The sequence below is a fragment of the Apteryx mantelli genome, chromosome 1 (genome assembly GCF_036417845.1).
Source record: "Apteryx mantelli isolate bAptMan1 chromosome 1, bAptMan1.hap1, whole genome shotgun sequence".
Lineage (NCBI taxonomy): Eukaryota > Metazoa > Chordata > Aves > Apterygiformes > Apterygidae > Apteryx > Apteryx mantelli.
Window position 1 is genome coordinate 68,336,834 of NC_089978.1, and position 21,746 is coordinate 68,358,579.

A 21,746-nucleotide genomic window follows, 5' to 3' on the forward strand; every position below is an offset into this window, starting at 1 on the left:
TTATAATACTTAAAAGTCTATTGATTTTATTCCTGTATTTCCCTCATTTCAATCTCTCTGTAATCCTTGTTTCGACTGTATAACACTGAACGGCCTGAATAACACTGATGATAAAATGTGTTAGAGGACCACATTGGAACTATTGTGGTCTTTCTCAAAAAACTCCTGCAAATTTAAGGCATAAATTTTTAGGAGTAGAGAATTGGGTTTTCTCAAGTTCTGACCTTTCAAACTGATGTACCTTAAAGGTTACCTGCCATCTATAATAATTAGACAGTCAGCACTTCTGATTGACTTGCAATTCTGTGAACTGGTCATGTAGCTAGCCTAAGTTAAAACATCCTACGAATGGTACTTTTTTGCCCCCTCCATACTACACACTTTCTATCTTGTCCATTTGTTAGGTCTTCTCTTTCAGGTAGTAAGCAGTTCGTGGCTGTTGGTATATATTTGCAACACAGTCTGTGGGGATATATATTCATATAGTATATGTTTGTTTAATGCTTTGTACATGGGAGCCTTAACTTGTTGAGAAACTTGTGCAACAACATTCACTTTATTTAACCTTAGTTTGCTACTGCACTTAAAATTAGACCTGAGGTTAATGAAAGTTTTCCTCACAGCTGGTAGAAAGAGAGAAGCACCTCAACAGAAAGATTCAGCCCACTGATCCTCCTGACACACTGACTCCCTTCTGCTCTCTATAGGGGCAGTGCACACCAGTGCAGGTCTGTGGCTCTACTGGGGCAGGAGGGACTGGGCACTGCAGCGCACTGTGGCACTGCGTAGGGCTTGGGAGGATCCAGCTGGCCGATTATTCCTTTTTAGTTGGCATCTCATAGTGGGCTGGAGAGAAGCCTCCAACTGCACTGTGCTCGAAGGAGAACCTCCACCCTCTGCTCCTGCCTTAGGCTGGGTGGATTCCTGAAACATGGGGTTTGTGATGGAAAATTTACTGGCCTTATAATGTTGATAACTTCTTATCAGAAGGCATCTGCTGAGTCCATAATGAAAAATTAACATTAGTGCACAGGAGATATGATTCTACTTTTTCATTCAAAATGCAATTTTAAAATCTTTATTTTTCTAGCTATGTCATGCACTTACTCTGTGCCTTTGTCCTTGTATACTGCTTTAACACCCATCATAAATTTTCTGTCATCATATGATGCATGATTGGGAATCTCTAAATGGGGGGAAAAATGAAAGGGAAATGTGACAGATCATATTATTTCTTATGTAGCATTTGGCTTTTTGGCACAATCTGTGGCTTTTATAATAGTTGAGAATGCTCTGTTGAAATTATTGAAGAACTAACCAATTAATCTCTACTGCAAAATGTCATTTTCCTTTTATCCTGAGCTTTAATCAAAATAAAGGAGCATACTGACAAAAATGAGACTGAGAAAAGTGCCGCAAGATACTTTTTGTGAGGGTTGGAATGAAAGACATTCATGGAAACAACACTTAGGCAACTTCCAATCCTGGAAGTTGACTGAGAGAAAGCAAGTTAACACAGACTCAATAAAGGTTATTTAATTCGAAAAACTGTGGGAGCTAAAGTAAATCACAGTTAATTTCTGACAAATCCATTTGTTTAGGTTATGTAGAAAAATAATGTAATCAGAAACATTTTTATAGGCTCATTTTGTATTATGAGAAACTTATATAGCAGAAAGGTTTGAGATAAGGTATTTTACCACAAAAGTATTCAGTAAACCTTATATTTGATTTGTCAGAAGCATATAACAATCAAAGGAAAAATGAGTTTCCACTATATTAAATATTTAAAAAAATATAGAAACAGTAACTCTAAACATTGCAAAACCCATTTCATCAGTCCTAATGATTCATTTTTGCACTGTAAATCTCACTAGTTTTGCATTAACCCATTTCATTAATTGAATATTTGTATCAGAACCATTAAAACAGTTAATGAGAACAGTTCACTACAAGGAGTACTGGGATTTTGTACCAATGCTGTAATCAGTACATGAGACTCATGTCTCTTAAAGTACTATTGTGGAAGACATACTTCATTGATTTTCTTTTCTAGTTTTCCATGATGATATTAATCTTCTTACCCTTAGATTCACAACAATACCTCATCACACAGATTCATGGGAGAGGAATAAATATGGCTTTCCCAAGGAGCTGAATCAATTTCATGTGTTTGCACTTGCTAAATTTTAGAAGGAGGTGAAGCTTTTATAACAAAACTAGAAGAAACAAATTGAGGACTAAACTTGCTTTGGGGTTTCCTTGGAGGATGCGGAGTGCAAATACATTGCTGATACATGATGATACATCCAAGGGTGACATGAAATTGTGATAAACACAAAAAATCACAAGCAGCTCATCTTGAACCTTTATGCCACAGCTGATCATGGCAGGTCCTAGTTTATTTCCTCAGTAGTCAGTAAGAGAACCAGTATGTCTATTCAGAATATGTTCCCATAATACTTAGTGAATGGAAGGCCTACTCTGGCCTCCAGCACTTTTCATATTAAATCACTAAGTAACGGACTTTCAGGGATTATTTGGGGATTCAAATAGTCCTGGCAATTTTTCTCTTTAATTTTTTTCATTAACGGACCAGAAACTCATGTGAACTGAAACTGTTTAAACTAAATTTACAGGTAGAATTTGCTAGAAAGTGTGCAAATTTAAATTTACAGAATTTAGCTCAGCTCTAGTAAATGTAACTGTAAATATTTTGTCTAGCTGCACATTGGCAGGCAGTAACAATAAATATCGTGTTTGCAATTCTTTGGTCTCTCTTTGTAGCACAAATGTTAGAAAAAAAGGTATGTTACATTGCAAAAATGAGAATAATCATCTGACTAAAGATGGAGCTAAAATTCAGTCTTTGACATATTCCTTTTTGCCAACATATAGCATATAAGATCACTCACTTTCAAATAGTCATAATAACACTGTCTGGCAAAGAATGGAGTTATTGCTTTGATTATAAACTTCCATAGTTTTGACAGCTCATTTTGGAGCTTTAACCTTGTGTACTGTATGTTTCTTGGGAGTATATGTTGATTGAAAAGAGGGAAAATATACTCTGTTAAATGGACTATACCAGACTGAATTGCTGAAAAGGAGTAGATATAAAGCAATTTAGGTTTTAAGGGAATATGTAGATTTTAGCAGTATTAAAACTTACTGAAAGCTGCTTATGTACAAAGCTGTCTAGTAAAATTGCTTGAAGGACCTTTTTATCTCTAAAGAGACCATATGTATGATAGAAAGTAAAACAACTAATGCAATAATGGCACACAGTTTTAGTTTTAGTCTGTTGTGTGTTTCTTCTGTTTTCTATAGTGGCTTAGAAACAAAACAAAGCAAAACAGAGGTGAGTTAAATGTAGATTATCTTTGAAGGGAAAAATCTGAACAAAAAAGTGGAAAGGTATTTTCAAATTACTTCAGTTAGTTGACTGGAATCTGGAAAGCAACTTAGTGTAACCTAAACTCTTTTTTTAAGTGGTTAATGATTGTAGTGTTTATCTTATTGTATTGAAAATATTTATTTTCACAGGATATCAATTGTTTCTCAATATTTTAATATAATACTGGCACTCTGGGTTAAATATAAATATTGTTCAACTTACTAGCACACAAGAGCATTTGCCTATTTTTAAAAGAAAAATATGTTTTTTTTTAAATTCAGGAGATTCAGCAACACTGAAAATTGGATTGCTCTGATTAGGTATTTAAAGCTGTAATGATATAGAAAGTCTGAATGTACAGTTCCCCATGGGAACAAGAACTAATAGTCATAGTCTTGACTTTGCAAAGTCTGCTTTTTCTTTATCTAAGTATATGTTTGGTCCCATCAGCGCCCCTAGAAGCCAGACTGTTTTACTAATGTGTATGACATTACTTTCTTCTGGAAACTACAGAAACATCAGCCCACTTAATGCAAAATTGGGAACAGAGGGTCTCTGATCCCTAGACTGTCATGGGACAGATGGTTTCAGCTATGTAAATTGGCTGTGTTAGGCTGTCATTGCCACTTGATATTTTCTCTCATGTAATTAATAGTTACACTGATCTCAAGAAAGGGAAAGTGTGAGAGCAGGCTCAGCTGGCTGTCCTCAGCTCTAGAGGGTCCTCTGCTCTGTGTTTTCACCTTGGCTGAGTGTTGCACTCCCTGGTGCAAGCCTTTGTGGGAAAAGGAAGAGCCTAGGATGTTAAACATGTTTGTTTGGTTCTACATTTTAGTAGTGAGGTAGAAAGTAGGCTGTGGGAGTAGGGGCACTCCTGTGAGTTGCTTTGGATAATTGGATCATTCACGTCTGGAATAACTATGTTTTCACTTGAAGCAGTGACTTACCTGTTGGTGACCCTGTCAGATGTTTCATGCCACAGGGCGTGTGGATGCAGAAAAGCCAAAACTCCTGTTAGTGCAGCAAAGATGGGCAGGCAGCGGAATCTGTACCAAGTAATTGTGTCACTGGCTTTCCTGCCTTTGGATATCTTCCAGGAGAGACTGCAGATGAAATACGTGGGGTCACTTGATTTGTCTGTTTGACTCCTCATCCACCAGAACACTTAATCATGTATGCTAAGTTAGGAATGGGATTATTCCCTTGCTTAAACAAGTGATTTAAATTTAAGAGATTTTTCAGATATTGTCTTGTGAATGTCTCTCTATAACATCATCCCACTAAGGCTATGTATAAAGCAAAGTAATCTGAACTTGTATTCTATATGAACTCAGTAAAACTCATCCTGACATACACAAGGGTCTGAATCTAGCTTCCTTTACATGCTGTGACACCAATGAGCTTGTCCAAAGTCACTCTCTTTTTCATGTAAACATGGTGTATTTATCTTCACCATGGAATCCTTGAGGCTAAATTTAGAAGGTTATATTTCTTTTTTTTCCACTGTCACCTAGATACAAGGTTTTGAACAACTCATGCACATTTTCAAATTATTCATACTGATTTGTCAATTTAAAGGGATACTAGAGTTCAGATGCACATGAAAAGTGAAAAAACAAATTCCACAATTTTATCAGTGATGTGTTCCTCTTCCTCATTAAAATGTCACTGTTAGTTCTACCTCTGTTTTTAAGTTAGTTCCTGTATTTCAGTTTCTATTCTTTCCTGTGAGTCTGTAGGATTTCATGATCTCCTACTGGCATTGCATATTTGTTTCTAATAGAAAGGTCAGCTGCCGTTGTCACCAAACTATTAGTGTACTGCTGTTCTTAAATAATCAGTTACAGCATTTTTTACTGAGTTTGATGTATTTTCCTATTTTTTCATGGTGTATCATATAGGTGTCTCCTATCAGATTGCTGACTTGCCACAGAGGAATAGCTTTTGGATAGTTACCAGTCACCTGTTCTGACAGTCCTGTATTTTTGTGCCACAGAGACCTAAGAGCTAGACAGATACTGCAACAAATATTTCTGTGAACAGTCATTTGAATTTGCAAGGCGGAACTGGCAGATTAACTGTTATCTTACAATGAAAGTTTATGCTTTTTTCTTCAGCTAATAAGAATTTTGGATAGCCAAAGAAAGGTTCATTACTGGTTCTGCACATAAAAGTGTTAAGATTACAGTGAAGTACTTTTAGGAGGATGTTCTTGAATGTAGGAGGCAAAACTTAATACCTCTGATTTTTCTCTCAGGATCTCATTTTCCTGATCTGAGGTTCACTACTGGCAGTGACTCTATGGGAAATCTTGGCATAGACTCAAAACAGATAGAGTATCAGGAGAAATTATTATAATTTTAGCAATCAGAAGAAAATAGGATTATAGGTTTTGTTCAGTGATTTAAATTACACAGTAACTACTATGTATGGTAACTAGTAGGTAACCACACTGTAATTTTTATGTAATTCCAGGCTGTGTGAAATTCATAGCGATTTAATGTTGCATTAATGATCACTGGCAGTTTTAGCCACCTGCTTTCTGAGCTACAACAGGTGCTTGGATTTGAAGGGGTCATAGGCATATGATAAACATTTTTAGCTGTTTTCTTTAAACAGTCAGTAAAGCCTATACTTTCAGGTAAACTGGATCGGTATATCAAAGATTTGGAATGATGAAAAGTTTCACATGACCAAAATGACAGGAGATACATAAGGCAGACTGTATTGAAAGAAAAGGAGAGAAGAAATCGTATGACAGGAAAGGGACTACAGATGTAATAAGAACAGAGAAATTAACAGAGAGGAGAATTCCTAGTGGCTTTGAGACCAAGTCAGACAATAAATTAAAAATCTCTCCTTTCAATTTCCACAAGCAAAGAATTAATCAATACAGCTACTAAAAATGGATTTTTTTTGCTGCAAGAAATTCTGAGTAATTATTTACTTCTACAATTAGGATGAAAATTCAAAATAAAGACTTTTCAGAGAATCTCTCCATAGGAGAATTTGACAGCAAACAATCACAGTGGAAATGAGCTATGCATCTAAGAATGTACAAAAGATTAATTGAAATTGTATATGTATGAAGGTATAAGAAATTAATTGAAATAATTTATAGATTGTTTTTGATAGACCTGAAAAATATGGAGAATTTCAGAAATGACAGTATTCACAAACGGGTCTTAAATTTATAAAGTTAAATTTCTCCTCTCCCCTTTGTACCCAGAAAAGAATTTCACTCTCTTACGCAATCCTAGCTGAGGTACAGAAAAAGAATTTGCTCATTGAGCTGTAATGCATTAGACTGTAACTTACATAGACCCATATATGTTTTGTTAAATAGCTGATTCTGGTTTTCATCACACTAAAATTGTCCTATCTTCCATTAAAAAAACACCCTTCTAAAGTTTAATTCATGAGGGTTATGATAGATCCTTTTCATTAAGAAGCATGAATATTGTGCTGAAAAGAAATATAAATAGATTACTTTGTAATTCAAATTATGAAACTTCATTAAAAGGTGTAACTTTCCTTTCATTCAGAAATAACTTTAAGTATCTTCTCAGGTCTCATTTTTGAGGCTACTTTCATAGGTATTGTGATGTGGTTTTAAGAATGAGCTTGTGATTATTATCAAACTTCCAGAGCAAAGCATTGCATATGATCAGAGTCTACCCAGGAATGAGATGGAATTATCCCTCATCCCTCCTTTGTTAAATATTGTTTATGATGACATGCTGTTCTTCAGGTGTGCAAATGATGCTTTATCACTCTGTGTTGAATAATAGAGGAACAAGTAGGTGGGTGAGAAGGTTATACCATACCACACCACATGAACTACAGAACTTGTAGTACTAAACTGATATGCAGGGAGAAGAGCAAAATGTTAAGCTTGATGCAAATCCAACTGGTATAATTTAAATTGCACAGGAATGTAAGTGAGAGTGGAAGTTAGCTTTAACTCTTCCCACTGGCTACCACCAGGCTTCTTTCACCACCACGGGCTTGATCTTGGGAGATTTCTGCTGTCTCTTTCCCACTTGGGAACCACTGATAATTCCCCATTTCTTTGAAGGCATGGTTCCTCAATGGACCATCCCCCGAGGATGCACAGGCTGTTTTAGTTACATACTCAGAAATGTCAGAAAGGCGGTGACTGTTGTGCCTGTATGCATGACTTCTACAGGTGAGAACACTTCATATGTTGTGTCCCAAATCAGGCAGAATGGGGCACTGAACTTGGGTTTTGTATATCCTAGGTCCTGCTGTTTCTCAAAGCATCACAGAATTGAGCTGGAAGGAACTGTAAGAGATCATTTAGTCCAGGAAAATGAAATACAGACCCCGAAGGCTTCACTATTATTATTTAGCAAATAATATTGGATAAACTTATCACCTAAGAAAACTGTGATATTCATATCCATATACAAGCAGTAAAAATAGGATTTATACCCAGAATAATCACACAGAAGTTTCCTTCTTTTCTAAGTAATACAGAATCAGAAATCTTGCACTGAGGCAGGATCAAGAATAAATAGGCCATTAGCAACAAAAAATTTCACTTCCCTTGCTGTTTTTGTGCCCATGTTTGACTTCTCCTAATACATATTTCACATTTACCTTTACAGAGTTTCATCTTATTAATTTCAAATTCTCATTTGACTCTGTAAAGAACATGCTGAATTCTGTTCTCCACAGAGTCTGATGACTCTCCTGTACTGGGGTGCAAGCTTTTTCCTTAGTGGATCGCTGAATTTATTAATAAGTAGAACTTCGTTCGAGAAAAATCCCTGCGGCTCTCACTTGAAATGCCCTCACTATCTCACACTGAACTAATATCTGCTGGTTGTTATATTTAAGGTGTGTGATTTCATCTAGACTGCAGTTTTAGGTGTAGACTTCTAGTAAGAAGAGAAGGAGGAAGAGTGGGGTGAATGCTAGACCCTTTCATCCATCCATTCCTTGTGGCTGACTTCCGCTTCCTCTCTGCAGCAGTGAAAACTCAGGTGCAGTCTCCCTGAGCAGTCTCCCTGTGGAGAGTCAAGACGAACCTTTTGTGCCATGCAGCGCATACGTATCTCCCTGTCTGCAGTGTGGGAGAGGGAATAGAAGACTAGCCCAAACCAGGATATATCTGTCCTTAGTTCCCTTAGTTTGTTTAGAAAAATGTCATGTCAGATGTGTTACAAGGTTGTGCAAAAATGCATTTTTATACCCAGGATGCAAATTACTGTTTCTCAATAATTTGAAGTTTTAGTGCAAGTTTTTATGACTTCTAATCTGTGCTGATCCTTTTTTTCTGGGCAGGAGCAACTGAATGGCATGTTGCCTTTTTTGACTTTGAGGAGCATGCTGAGAGTTGGTGGAAGTAATTTTTACATTTTTTAAAATGTGTTCTTAGGTTTGATATAACTAAAGAAAATGTAGGTACCTAAACATTACATTGTAAGTAGCCTGGGACAGGAGTTGTATCTTCCTTTCGGGGAGTGCAAAAGGTAGTTTTCATGCACTGAACCGATTCAGGTAATTGATTAACTGTGCAGTAACTATTCACTGACTTAGCATTATCTCTTCCCTCTCTTTGGTACACAGATTCAACAGTGAATTTAATCCAATTATATTAGTGCTCAGACCAGTGGGCCTGAAATTCAGTTCTCAAGTTAAGGGGTAATCATCTATGCAATGAGAATAATGGCTTCATAGTTGGGCCCTATGCAAACATCCAAGAGAAATAAATGAAATGAGGTACCTACCCAGGATGGCTGTGCATGGTTCCAGCTACACATTTGACTCTCACTGTGATAGTGGGGGTATGATTACAATTCCTACATGATTGCACGTTGTCCTGTATAATTCATCCATATGTTGCACAGACCTCCTTCAAGCTGGAATGAGTTTTTCTGTTCTCTTTTTAACGGTAGAGTAGCCATTGAATCTGTTCTGATTCATCCCTCCTCTTGCCATTCTGCACAAAGGCATTATATTGTCATTCACTGCTGAGCTGCTGTGCATTCTCCAGGGAGATTTGTTAGGTTGTATTAGTGTAGATTAAGATCTGTGCTATCCCCACTCCTCCCAGTACCAGTTTATTGTTTGCTAACTGTGAGGTCAATAACATTCTGTTTTCTGTGAAATAACAGCCTGTTTTTTTAATGAGATTTGTAGCAATCTCCAGTTCACCAGTCAGCTGCAGGGAACATTCATTAGATATGTTGCAGTCTGTAGGAGGATTTTTTAACCACGCTATTTTATTCCTACAAACATTACTGTTTCTGCTTTTTTGCCCTATCTGGACACTTTTATATAAGTGAGATTAGGGAGGACCAAAGATCAGATATGCTAAGAGGAGGTAGGAAAGGGACACTATGGTCTGAGAAGCAATTGGCTAACCATCAAATTATTATTTTTTTCTTTTTTTCTAAAATAATTCCAAGGGAAGCTTTAGCTCTCCTATTTTGCAACATTATCAGCTTGATCATAATTTGGTGACTGGATAATGATTCAGCTCTTTAGAGTAATGAGCCATTCAAAAGCAAGGGTCTGACCAGTCGATGTGGAAAAGAAATAATACCTACCTGCAGTATATTTATACATGTTCATCTGAACAAAAAAGAAAAATAAATGAACACTTGCAAATGCATTTCAGACGTCTCAGGAAATATTTTAAAGCTGTGATAATCTTATGATCCTTTCTAGCAATTCTCCATGTTTTTCACCTCTTGAGCAAACCCAGTTCCCCAGTTCCAAATAGAAACTTAATAATCAATGTCTTCGAAGCCAGACTACTGATAGTACTGGTTAACACCTGTTACCAGAACACCAGAAGAGGCCAGCACACCAGGTCCTAAATCCCAGAGAGATGGGGAAGAAAGCCCCTGGAGCCAGAAATTGTAACTGTCCTGGGGCAGATCTCCAGGCGCAATATATTGTCATGGACAGAGGGCAATGCCAGCTTCTTCAGGGGGATGTCAAGGAGAGAGAAATTAGAAGATCTGTCAGCCCTGCCAGTCTTGTCCTTTGTATATTTTCAGCCTTGCAAGGGTCTCCTCTTGTTCCTGGCTTGCCTCTCTATCTACTAGTATGTAAGATGGGCTCACTTTGATAGTGGATCAAGAACAGCCAGGAAACAGGCATCATGGACAGGCTTGTTTTTCACTAAATAATTCCAACTTTTTCTTTAGAGTGTTTGGGTTTTATTGCTTTCCTAATTATTCTGTAAACTTTATAGGTCAGGGCTGTTTATTTCTGTGTGTTTGCAGGGACCCCTGCTCCTGGTGAAATCCCCTTGTCAGTAACTTGAAACGGTGGCTATTAAGGTGGGAGCACCTCTATTCTGCTGGTCACATCTATGCCTACATCAATCAGCTTTTCAGCAAAATAGTGCTGAAAGAAACATGACTCATGAGGATTGCAAGGTTTAGAGTGACATTGCAGCTGCAGGTAGAAAGAGGGAGAGTGGCCAGACTGCAGTCAACCAATCAGAAAGTTAATTTTCATTTTATATATGTGGTTTCACATGCTGAGGAAGTGGGGGGCAGTCCTAACAGCCCAAGAGGATGCTTCTAGCTGTAGCTTCCTACAGAAAGGAGCTATTCATCCACACAAGCTCAGAAAATGGTTCCCTCCTCATCAACTATATGGACATTTCTCCATTAGCGCTATGATTAGCAATGGCCAAGGGGAATGGGCTCCTGGAACTTCCTCAAGGCCTCCTAACAAGCAAGGCAAAAAGGCACAACTAATATACCCACACGTAATAAGCAGAACTTACTTCAAGGAAGAGAATAAATGAAACGCTGTATTTCAGAGAACATTGCCATGCTTTGATAAGGCATACTGAAAGTCTTGGCTGACCTTGACAAAAGCAATTACATACAGAGGGTCATTCGTGCCATGATTTTTTCTCATCTCAGTTCTCCTTGTGATTTTAGTAATATAAAACAAACTAATATGATCACAGCAGTGGTTCTTCACAGTCCCCGAGTACTATACAATAACGTTTTAAGAGTTTCAGAAAACTCACCACCTTCTTTTCTCAAGTATGGAAGACCTGTGAATCTAGTGAAGTAGGACTCAGCCAACCCTGCAACATCCTTTCCAGTTGTCACTCTCTGCTGCCTATGTTTGCCAGTCTGAAAAAAGCTGTAAAATCTGGGTATTGTTTGAAAAGCTTAATCTATGGTGAAAAACAAAGAACTGTTTTAATAACTTTTACAGCTGCCTGGAGGTTATTTCCAACAGTCCACAAAGTTATGTTAGCTTTTAAGACTTTTCCATTAGTATTCAAGTCTATTAAACCTGGTGAGCAGTATGGAAGATGAATACTAGCAGTATGTGATTAGAGATCTACAAGCAAACAATTTAAGGGGTTCCAGCCATAAATTAAGTTATAAGCACCATATGAGGGACATACACCTAATCTGAAGTGATACATATTGGATGATCTATTCTAATGGAGCATAACTTTTAAGAATTGCTATTTTATCTGTACAATTGCATATTGTCTGGAAAAGAAAAAAACAAGACCTGCTAGATGCTGAGCATAAATTGGAAAAGATGCATTGAAGTCAATAAAATTATTCTAATGTTGACCATCCATGTTTTAAATAGGCTGGAAGTAGAAATGTAAACTTGAATATTAGAGTCCTAGTCATTGTCATAATCTCAGAGTACATCAAGGTTGTTGGCACTGCTGTAAGCATATTCACAGTGAGGAACATGTAGGCTAACTGTTAAACTTCCTTTCCATAACTTGCTTAGAGAACAAAATACTGTATCCTTACTGATCTTTTATTTCATTGTTGTTTCAGGTTGGGTTTCCCCATGATGATTGTGTCCTGTACCATTGGAATGTGCTATCTACTTGTTGCTCATGTCGTAGTAGGTTGGAACTCTTAGTAATTTGTACTTTCAAGACCCAAAGAAACTTCCCATTTCATTTAGTTTGTATCTCAGAATGCTAAGAAGATACATGGGAGGAAAAAGGTGCAAAAACCCCAACATACAGTATCAATCAAAATGATTGTCAGTGTCGGTTTTGGTCAATCTTAACCTTGTGTTCTGTGAACAATCTGCAGAACTAGGTAATCAAAATTAAAAGAATCATATATTTAATTGTGAATAACATTATTGTGCGGATGAAAAGGCACCATCAGAAGGGAATATGTTGTGCCCGAAAGTTTGTACTGCCACAATTTGAGTATAGTCATAGATGAAAAACTCATTCACATTAGCAGATGTTCAGTAATTTCTTCTACGGCTTCATTTCTCTTTGTCAATGTATTTAGCTATTTGTATTAAAGTAACTAATATTCAAATTGTAATAATAGACAGCTAAGCAGACAGTCTGTACACTACGAAGGATGTATCATTATCTATGTTTAAAAATAAACATCTCCTGAGAATGTGCTCTGGAAGAAATTATTATTTTGGAACTGAGATTGCATTGTATAGAGGTTTTGTTTTTCATTTTGAAGCTTCTAATCAGTGTTAAGCTGCTTTTTTTCCTAATACAAACTAACGCCCCTTTCCCTACCAAATCCTGGACATAAAATGTGAGAAAGCACTGGACATCTTTCATCTAATTATTAATTCACTTCTGTGATGGAATACTCTAAATCTTTTAATAGGTTAATATGCTATATGCAAGAATGAGATCATAATTTGGCTTTGATTTTGTTCTCGCTGATAATAATGTGTTAAACCATATATATTGTTTTGTATAATTGGCTGCCAGAACAGGTCAGGCTTCTCGTTGAATGAATATTAAGTCCTGTGAGGGAGTCAAGGTTTCAATCCCCATCTTCAGATAAATGTGTTGGTGGGATTGGCCTAAATGGCAGCGTGTCTGTCTGACCTTGAGTGACAAGGGTGGGAGCCTGGTGAACAGGACTGAAATACAGGGAGCGGCAGAGAGGAGCAAATGCTGCTTCTCACCTGCGCTTGAACCTGGAGGTAACGTGGTGAGGGGGATAGAAGTGGTCATCTCTCTCACAGAGGGTGTAAGGTGAATCATACATCCCATTTTAAACGTACTCGGTTGTATCCCTTATATAGATTTTTTTTTTTAGGCTGAAATCCAGTATTAATTGAAACGAGTCACAGCACTCACTGGAAGCAGGGCTGGCCCTACCCACCGAGGCCGTTGGGCCCTGCGTGAGGCAGCAGGAAGCCGTGCAGCAGCGGCCGTTGGTCAGGCGGGGCTGGGCCACGTGGGCAGGCGCAAGTGGGGGGAGGGGAGCTGCGAACCGGGGAGCCCCCAGCGAGGGCGCCATGGGGACAAGCCCTACCGACAACCTCTACTGCCTCTGAAATACCAGCAAACACTACCCTGCAAAAAACTCTGAATCAAAACAGAACAAGACACCAAACAAAAAGAGCCCGAAGCTCACTGCTTCCGACAAATTTGTCAGGAATTGATTTTGGCCCGTTGCCCTCTCTCAGCACTCAGGCTTTTTCTTCGTGAGAGCAGTTCACGCTGCCATAACGGGAATTTTGTCGCAGTTAAAGAAACATTTATGCTAATCAGCTTAACATTGATCCCTGGTTAAAAATAATCACAGTTTTTTTTATAGCCTTCAACATTTCTCACATCTGAGCAATCTTGGTGCAGCCGCTGGTTGTGCAAGGACTGCTGTATTAAGCCCTAGAGAATGCAAAATGAAGACACCTCTGAAAGACATTTGTTCTTAACTGTTTGGGTTTTTCTGGCTTTTTTTCGCTCACCAGATTTAAGGCTATATTTCTTTTCCTGTTCCATTAAAACATTGTCAGCACACAGGAGTATAAAAACGAGATTCTGTGACCTTGAAAGTTGGGACCTTCAACATAACTTACAAATTCTTTTTTTTTTTTTATTGTTTTTTAAGGGATAAAACATAAACAAAACATAATGTTGCTTCTGGGATCCTGAAACCCCATGCCAGCTCTAAGCAAGCTAATGCTAATAGCATGATCACATTAGCTTGCATGAAGATGCATGTCTGCATTTACAGCTTGCTGAAAGAGGGAAGACAGAAATGTAGCAGTTAGTTTCTACTTACTCATTTTACCAAATTCTCTGGAACAGTCTGGTATAAGGGAGATCTCACTGGCTTCAGAAGTGATACATCAACAGGACTCGGATGAGATTTTCTTTCTCTTACACTACTTGTCCTGTCAAGAGAAGGCAAATAGTGCACATGGAATACACAATCATATTCATCATTATTTTAGGCGTCTAAACTTAAGGCTAAATTCATTCTGCTTCTAGGAAAATTCTTTATGAAGTTTTCCTGAGGATTTCCTTCAGATAAACTGGTTTTCCTTCCCTAAACACCCTTGTTGCTTCATTTGCGCAGCAAAGAAGTGCTTACTGAGAGCTCATATGACAAAGCAAATGGTAAAAAGAAGATAAAGTTGTTTCTTTGCGCAAGGTTTTATGTGAGTGTAATCTAATGTTCAAAAACCAGAGAAAGAACAGTGATAAACATGTTTTTCTGTCCTATTGCTGTTGTTTCTCACATTAGCAGACAGTCTGCTAAAATGAAAATTACCCTGGTCCTTCAGATCATTTCAAGGTAATGAAGTATATTTTTCATTGACTTCTATTATACTTATCAATGTAATATGCACATCAGAATGGCACAAGCTACAGTGACTACATCCTTGACAAAATTAGTGCATGGGATCCCCAAAACAGAGTGCTTTTGAAGAGTGGGTGGAATTAGTTTTTCAATGAAATTCCCTTTAAAAGGTTGAACAAAATATTAGATTATTACAAAGATTACAAATCATGTAAATGTATATAATCGTTAACATGCTTGGGGCTGATTTCAGAGGACTGGATTCTCATTTTCACTAACATCCCTTTAGGCTACTTGGTGGTGTTCATTGTAAGCCATGGAGTAAATATAAATGTGAGCCTACTCTGTATCCATTTTACACCTTCCTGAAGGGTGTAAAATGCAGTAAGATAAAAATATGTGAAGTCTATCATTACAGGGCAATGTAAGCAAAGCCCAATAAAAGAAACCATCTCTAGTAGATACGCAGGGCAATTACTGGAAGCAAGGGAAGAAACAGGGGCATAATACAACTCCACCAAATACTGACCAGTCCAGGAAAGATAAAACATTGGACTGGCTGTACCAGGGCAGGCCAAAGGTCTGCCTAGCCCAGTATCTGTCAGACAGTGGTGCAGAGTGGTTGCCAAGGAAGAACATAAGAGTAGGGCAAATGTAATCCTGTCCCAAGCTTCAGAGGCTTCTGTGACTCAGAGACTTCTTGAATGAAAGGTAGCATCTTCATACTTAACTGCAGCTGATGGATTGTCCTTTCCACAAATTTAGTGAGCCACTTGCTGAACCTGCGTAAATTCAACATCTGTTACAATGAGTTTCACAGATAAATGCACTGTGGAGAAAAAAAAAATCCTGTTGTTTGTTTTGAATTTGTCCCTTGCTAATTTCATTTCTATGACACCTTCCCCCACCTTCTCCTCCACCTTTCCAAAGTTTTTTTATTTTGGTAGGGATAACGAATAATCATCCCCTGCTTGCTTTTTCTAACTCATGATTTTATAGGCCAATTTCTAGTCTGAAGATCACAGTCTATTTGCTCATTTCTCATGTGGATATGCTTTCATATCTTTCCTCAACTTTTTTTTGTACCTTCTGTACCTTTTCAAGTTCCACTATAGTCTCTTTGAGTTGAAAGGACGAGGACTAAAAATACTAGCCAAGCCACAAATACATAAAGGATTTATAGAGTGGTTTGGTGATTTCTTCTGCTTTTCCATTCCTTTCCTAATGATCGTTAACATCTGATTTAGTTTTTGGACTGCTACTGACAAATAAACAGAGGAATACATTTTCATAGAAGATTCTATTATAATTACGAGATCCATTTCCTCAGTGATAACTATTAGCTCACATTATTTTATATGTAAAGTTGTTGGGTTTTTTTAATCCACTTACATCGCTTTACAGCTGTCCACAGTGAATGTCATTTTCTGTTTTTTCCCAGTCATTTGCTCTTGTAAGGGTTTTCTGTAATTCTTCACTGTTAACCCTCGTCGTTGATACCCTGAATAACTTAGTATCACCCACAAACTTTCACATTTAACCTTTTACCTCAAAATCCTGACCATTTACAAATACTTTTTTTGTTTACCATGTGTGATGATCAAAATATTTATAAAGCCAGACCAAGTGCCTCCAGATCTGCATGGAGGGATCATCCCCCCTTATGCTGTGGCAGCTTACTTTCTTTAAGTCCAGTTGCACTGGATGCATTTACCCTTTGTCTTAATTACAGATCAAATAAAAATAATTTTAAAACTGGAAATGATTTCCAAATACTGTACAGTGAGCATTGGGAACACCTTGCTAGCAGGCCTTACTGAGGTGAGATTGAAAAAATAATTCTCATTCCTACGAAAATATCTGAATTAATCTATAGGATTTAGAAAAAACAATTGTCTTGAAAAAGAAATAACAGTTTATTCTTCAGGGCATAAGCTAACTTTAATTCATGTCTGTAAAAGGAAACTCACCTGTCGAATGGGTTATTCCACAGCTGCTCATGAAAACTTATTTTAGATCTCACTAAAGCTTCTTGTACCATGTCTTTGTAAACCAGGAAACTCAGCCAGCTAAGTTACCGACTGGTCTAATCCAATAAAGCAATTCTAGTTTTCTCAACAAAAGTAAAAATAAAATGTGTTGTTTCTAAGAAATGAAATTTGAAAGGTATAGTTAGAAATGAAAATTGTTTGACTACCTAGAAAGAGGAAGGTCTCAGTTAAGAAGTCAAATATTAGTTGCAAAATATTTGCAAATATTGTCTTCAAACAAATTGCACTGCAAACTTCCTCCAGTAAATCAGCGCGATTTTATATTTTATATATGGAAATAGGTTCAAAAAGAAAGGGTTCCTGCTGCATTGCTAACTTGGTATGTAACTTCTCATAGTCAATTGACTTCTTCATTTATTTAAAAATGTGTACTTTCTGTATGGATGCTTTGAACTTTGTAAGAATACTCAATTTTGTTGTTTCAAATAGCACAGAATTAGTTATCTGCAAACACCGTCTATTTTAAAGATAGTGATAAAAAATGTGGAGCCATATCAGCATAACAGCTATCAGATGGTTAGTCCCCACATTTCCCCCCATTAAAGATTTCGTAGGTTCCAAATGATAGAAAATCAGTAGCACCTGAAATAGACACAAAATAAATATGCTAAGCATGAGCCCCAGTGTTTGTTATAGTGGGTTGCTAAGAAAATGATTGGGAGCCAAGCCAGAAAAAATAATGAAACAGCTGAAGCATTAAATTAATACTTCTGAAGTGAATTTACAATAGGAAATGCCAGCAATTCAGAATAAGTGCTAACTACCTCAGATGAAGTCAGCATAAGAAAATCTGAGTTATTTATTAAGGGCAACAGGAAATCAACAGGTGTTGGAGATCTATTGAGAGAAGGATTAAAATCTTACTCCATAGATGCACTAGAGAGAGAGGATGAGAGAAAAAACCTTTTCTCACACATTTCTTATTAGTGGAGAATATTATAGGATTAGCAATTTGTTATTGCTACTCAAAATAATAAGAAGCAAGAGGGGTTTTGCACTGTTTTTAAAGTTGTTCACATGCTATTGTTCTTTTTCTAGGTTGCTATTGCAACTTTGATAGGCAGCAGTGATTTATTAGCAGTAGTTTCAACTAGTGCTTTGCCTAATTAATCAGTAATGGAAAGAAAGCCCTCTCAAGATGCGGTATTGTCCATCATTACTATTATCCTGGCTGGAACAGAAGACCTGCTGCTCTTTATAAGAAAACCAATACACATTCATTTGTACCAGACTATACAAGATGAATAGAAAGAAGGGAGCTGTGGAGCACTATAAACAAGAAAAAAGCACATTCAGTGGGGAGATAAGGATTTTTCTCTTTTTTCCTGCTTTCTTCCATATCTCCCCCTATCACCTCCAATTCTGTGTCTGCCAGATATGGTTACTCTGTCATCTTTTTACTGAGGCATCTGCTCTTTGAACCTGCTGCGTCTCTTCATTCTTCGTCTGTTCATTCATGCTCTGTTCCGCTTGTCCGTCAGTCACCAAAAACCAACTCATCTGCTCTGTCTCCAGACCCTTCCTCCAGCTGGCCTGTGCCTGCTCTTACTTAACAAATAAGGTTAAAGAGAGGAGGAAAGAAAGCTATTTTCTTTTAAATTTCCTAATGTCGGAGGTGTTCATAGTTGGCAGTGCAGTCTCCTTTTTTATTTCATCCTTCTGTGTAATATATTCATGTGTTGTGCTTTCCAACCTATAATTTCTCTCTCACATTTTATGTATTGGTAGTGAAAAGAGTTACAGACACTGATTTGAAGTAAAAAAACACAAAGTCTGGCAGTGGTGTGGCTCATGAAGATAAATTGAAAATTCAAGATTCTCCTCAAATTGTCTCAGGGATGTTAATGCTTCAGGATGTTTTCTGTCTCATCGTCCTTCCTGCATTCACTTTTGAGCTCAGATGGCTACAAATTATAGCCACTGAATTCAATTATTAAGCTCCCAGAAAACCTGAGAAAAAGAAACCTGCAAAGTACAATATCTTTTTTTTTTTTTTTTTTTTTTTAGGTTTATAAATAAGGAGTAACTTACTTGCGACATGGAAATAGTATCAAACTTTGTGCTACTAGTTTGATTATAGCACTTAGGTTATTTAATTTGGATCCAGATTTTTAGCGGTGGTTAAAGCTGTAGATAATGTAATCTACCTCATATATGCTCTATTTTAAAGGTATGTGCATTCCCACAACCACAAATTGGTCCATGTCTCAGGAAACATGTGACTGAGTATTTTTAAGAACAGGTTGGAAAAACAGTTCTTGGGGGTACTCTAGGCATGTAGTCTGACCCTTGGGCTAAATGGTGCCCTGATTTCCCTGTTTATCCTATAGTTCTATCAACTCTAGGCCTAAGCAGTGTGACTTGACTGGCCAAGACATATGTAACTAATATATTTTTCTAAGTCTTCACTGTATGAAAATGGGCAAAAGTATTAATTTGAGCCTGAAGAAGAATATGAAGTACACCCTGAGGTTTTTGACTGTATAAGCTGAAGTCAGTGAGGAGTCCAAAACTAGCTTGCTTCTGCTCAAAGACCTCTGTTAAACTACTACATATGATGCAAAGTATGTGCATGCATGACATGCACAGTGATTGCCAGTAAAGTCTGGACAATATCCATTCCAATAATAAATATTGGCATTACAGGCACTCTTTTCAGCATTTTCCCTAAGTAAGGTTGTGTGACACTTTGTGTTATATATCAAGAACATGATTAAGGGAAGATGAATACTAAACAAATTATCATAAAATCCTTTCTGTAGAAAACCTTTAATGCTCTCATGTTTCAGAAACAGTTTTCAGGGCCTGCAATTTGTCAAGCAGACTGAGGTATGATCAGGGATATAGTTTTAGGTGTCCTGTATGAAAAATGCTCCAAGGTGACCATGTCATAAGCCTTCGAAAAACCTTACCTGCTTCTTAGACTGGCAATCAAAACCTTTAAGGTGGTATTTGCGGTGAGTTCACTGCACACAGGAGCTTCTGGAGGTTGAACAAGATTTTCTCCTGAGAATTTACCATCTGATTTTTATGAAGTGCTGCTCAGTCACAGTTGCAAATTGCAAACTCTGAATTAGCAAACAGTTTTAGTCTTAAACTTTCTCTGTCTCTCTTCACCTGTGCTTTTACCTCTGAAGGGTTCTTATGAAAAGAAGCTGAGTGAGACCTATGAGGCACTCCGTGAGGAAATCTGTAATTCTGACTTCAGAGAAGAGCTTCAATAGCATTCAAAGAAGAATGTGTTGTTACACCATGCACTGATGTAAAACAACATGCCAAAGAGGTATTCATAAAACGTGCAGACTAAAGATGGCTGCGTTTTTTTTGTGAAAAAAATTGTATAATCGTGAAAAGGGAAATGGCATGATAAAGTAGATGGATAAAGGAGCTGTCTTAAACTTGGATGCAAAACATTTAGTTTGGTATTTCTTCACTCTAGAGTCTTTGCAAATTCTTTCCTGTTTCTGTGTGCAGCAAATATACTTGTTACAATCTTTTTTCCACTGTAAGACTGGAAAAAAGTGTAGGTGGGCAGACTCTCAGATTTGATCCAATGCAGGTTAAATTTGGAAATTTGTTTTGAAATATGCACTTAAAATTAATAAAAATATTTTACAGTCTATGCCAACACAGTTTGGAAATTTTTTTTGTGAATTACTTATTTTAATTAGCTTTGGATAACAACAAAATCCAGAGAATATATATTATATATTCTGCATATAAACAGATAAGAAATATTGAAGCATTAAAAGTTGTAAATATTTATATTTTGGATATAACATTTACTATAAGTGTTTTCTTTGATTCTTACTAAACTACATTCCCCTTAGCCCAATTAAATTTTACATGACTTTTCTGTGGCCATTTAAATGTGATGTAGCTTTGTTACCCTTGTAATAAATTTCTCAAACTTGACTTGGCATCTCTGCACTGGAACAAATTTAAGAATCTGCCTGCCGACATATTTTTCCATTCATGTGATAAATATATGTATACAATGGATGTACTGGTTGCTTAAACAAACATTAAAAGAGGTTGCAAAGACAAACACTCAGGAGTCAGAGGACACCAAAACAGAGGTTTTACATCCAAGCTTAGGTGTGTTGTATTTTACAGTTCAAACAGAGCACTTCACATCCTCTTTGTCATAGATTTATTTGCATTTATTCTCTTTGCACAGCAGCGTCTGCAGCACTCCTTGCTGTATTTCATTTATGTGGCTTATATTCTCTGTTAAAATGATTAGTGAAGTTACTAGATAAAATTGGACCTCACACTAAACCCAGGTAGATTCTTGTGAAACAACTCCTCACAACCTGATATATAGAGCAGATATCCTTCAGAGAAAGGCCTTAAATCAGGAAAACACTTTTATTTATGGCAATATTTAAGTACACATTTTGTTTTAAAAAGCTTCTGTGCTCTTCTTGAATGGTGAAACACTTACTTAATTAATGACCTAAAGTGGGGCTTGGTTTGACTATTTAAGTTTATTTATCTTAGTACTATTTGCACTCTCAGCATTGGGAGAAATGGAATAAGTTTGTCACTGAAAATGTGCCCTTGAGATAAACATGGAGAATATGTTGTCCCATGAAAATAGATAGAGCATTCTCACCTCCCCTCTCTCCCTCACTCTCTCAGATTCTCTCAACAGCATAGAGGGAGGTGAGCTATAAACCCTAATACATTAATTTAGGCATCATTTATTTATCTTTCATTTAAAACTTG

General features: G+C 37.1%; 1 protein-coding gene across 1 annotated transcript in view; it reads left to right on the top strand.

Moving 5' to 3' along the window:
- OCA2 (OCA2 melanosomal transmembrane protein) overlaps positions 1–12,756 on the top strand; it is a 192,084-nt gene extending 179,328 nt beyond the window's left edge. Inside the window, exon 23 of the mRNA XM_013954085.2 lies at positions 12,211–12,756. Within this exon, the coding sequence (XP_013809539.1) occupies positions 12,211–12,298 (88 nt within the window). The 3' untranslated portion in view covers positions 12,299–12,756. The remainder of the gene's footprint in view (positions 1–12,210) is intronic.
- The last annotated feature ends 8,990 nt before the right edge of the window (positions 12,757–21,746 follow it).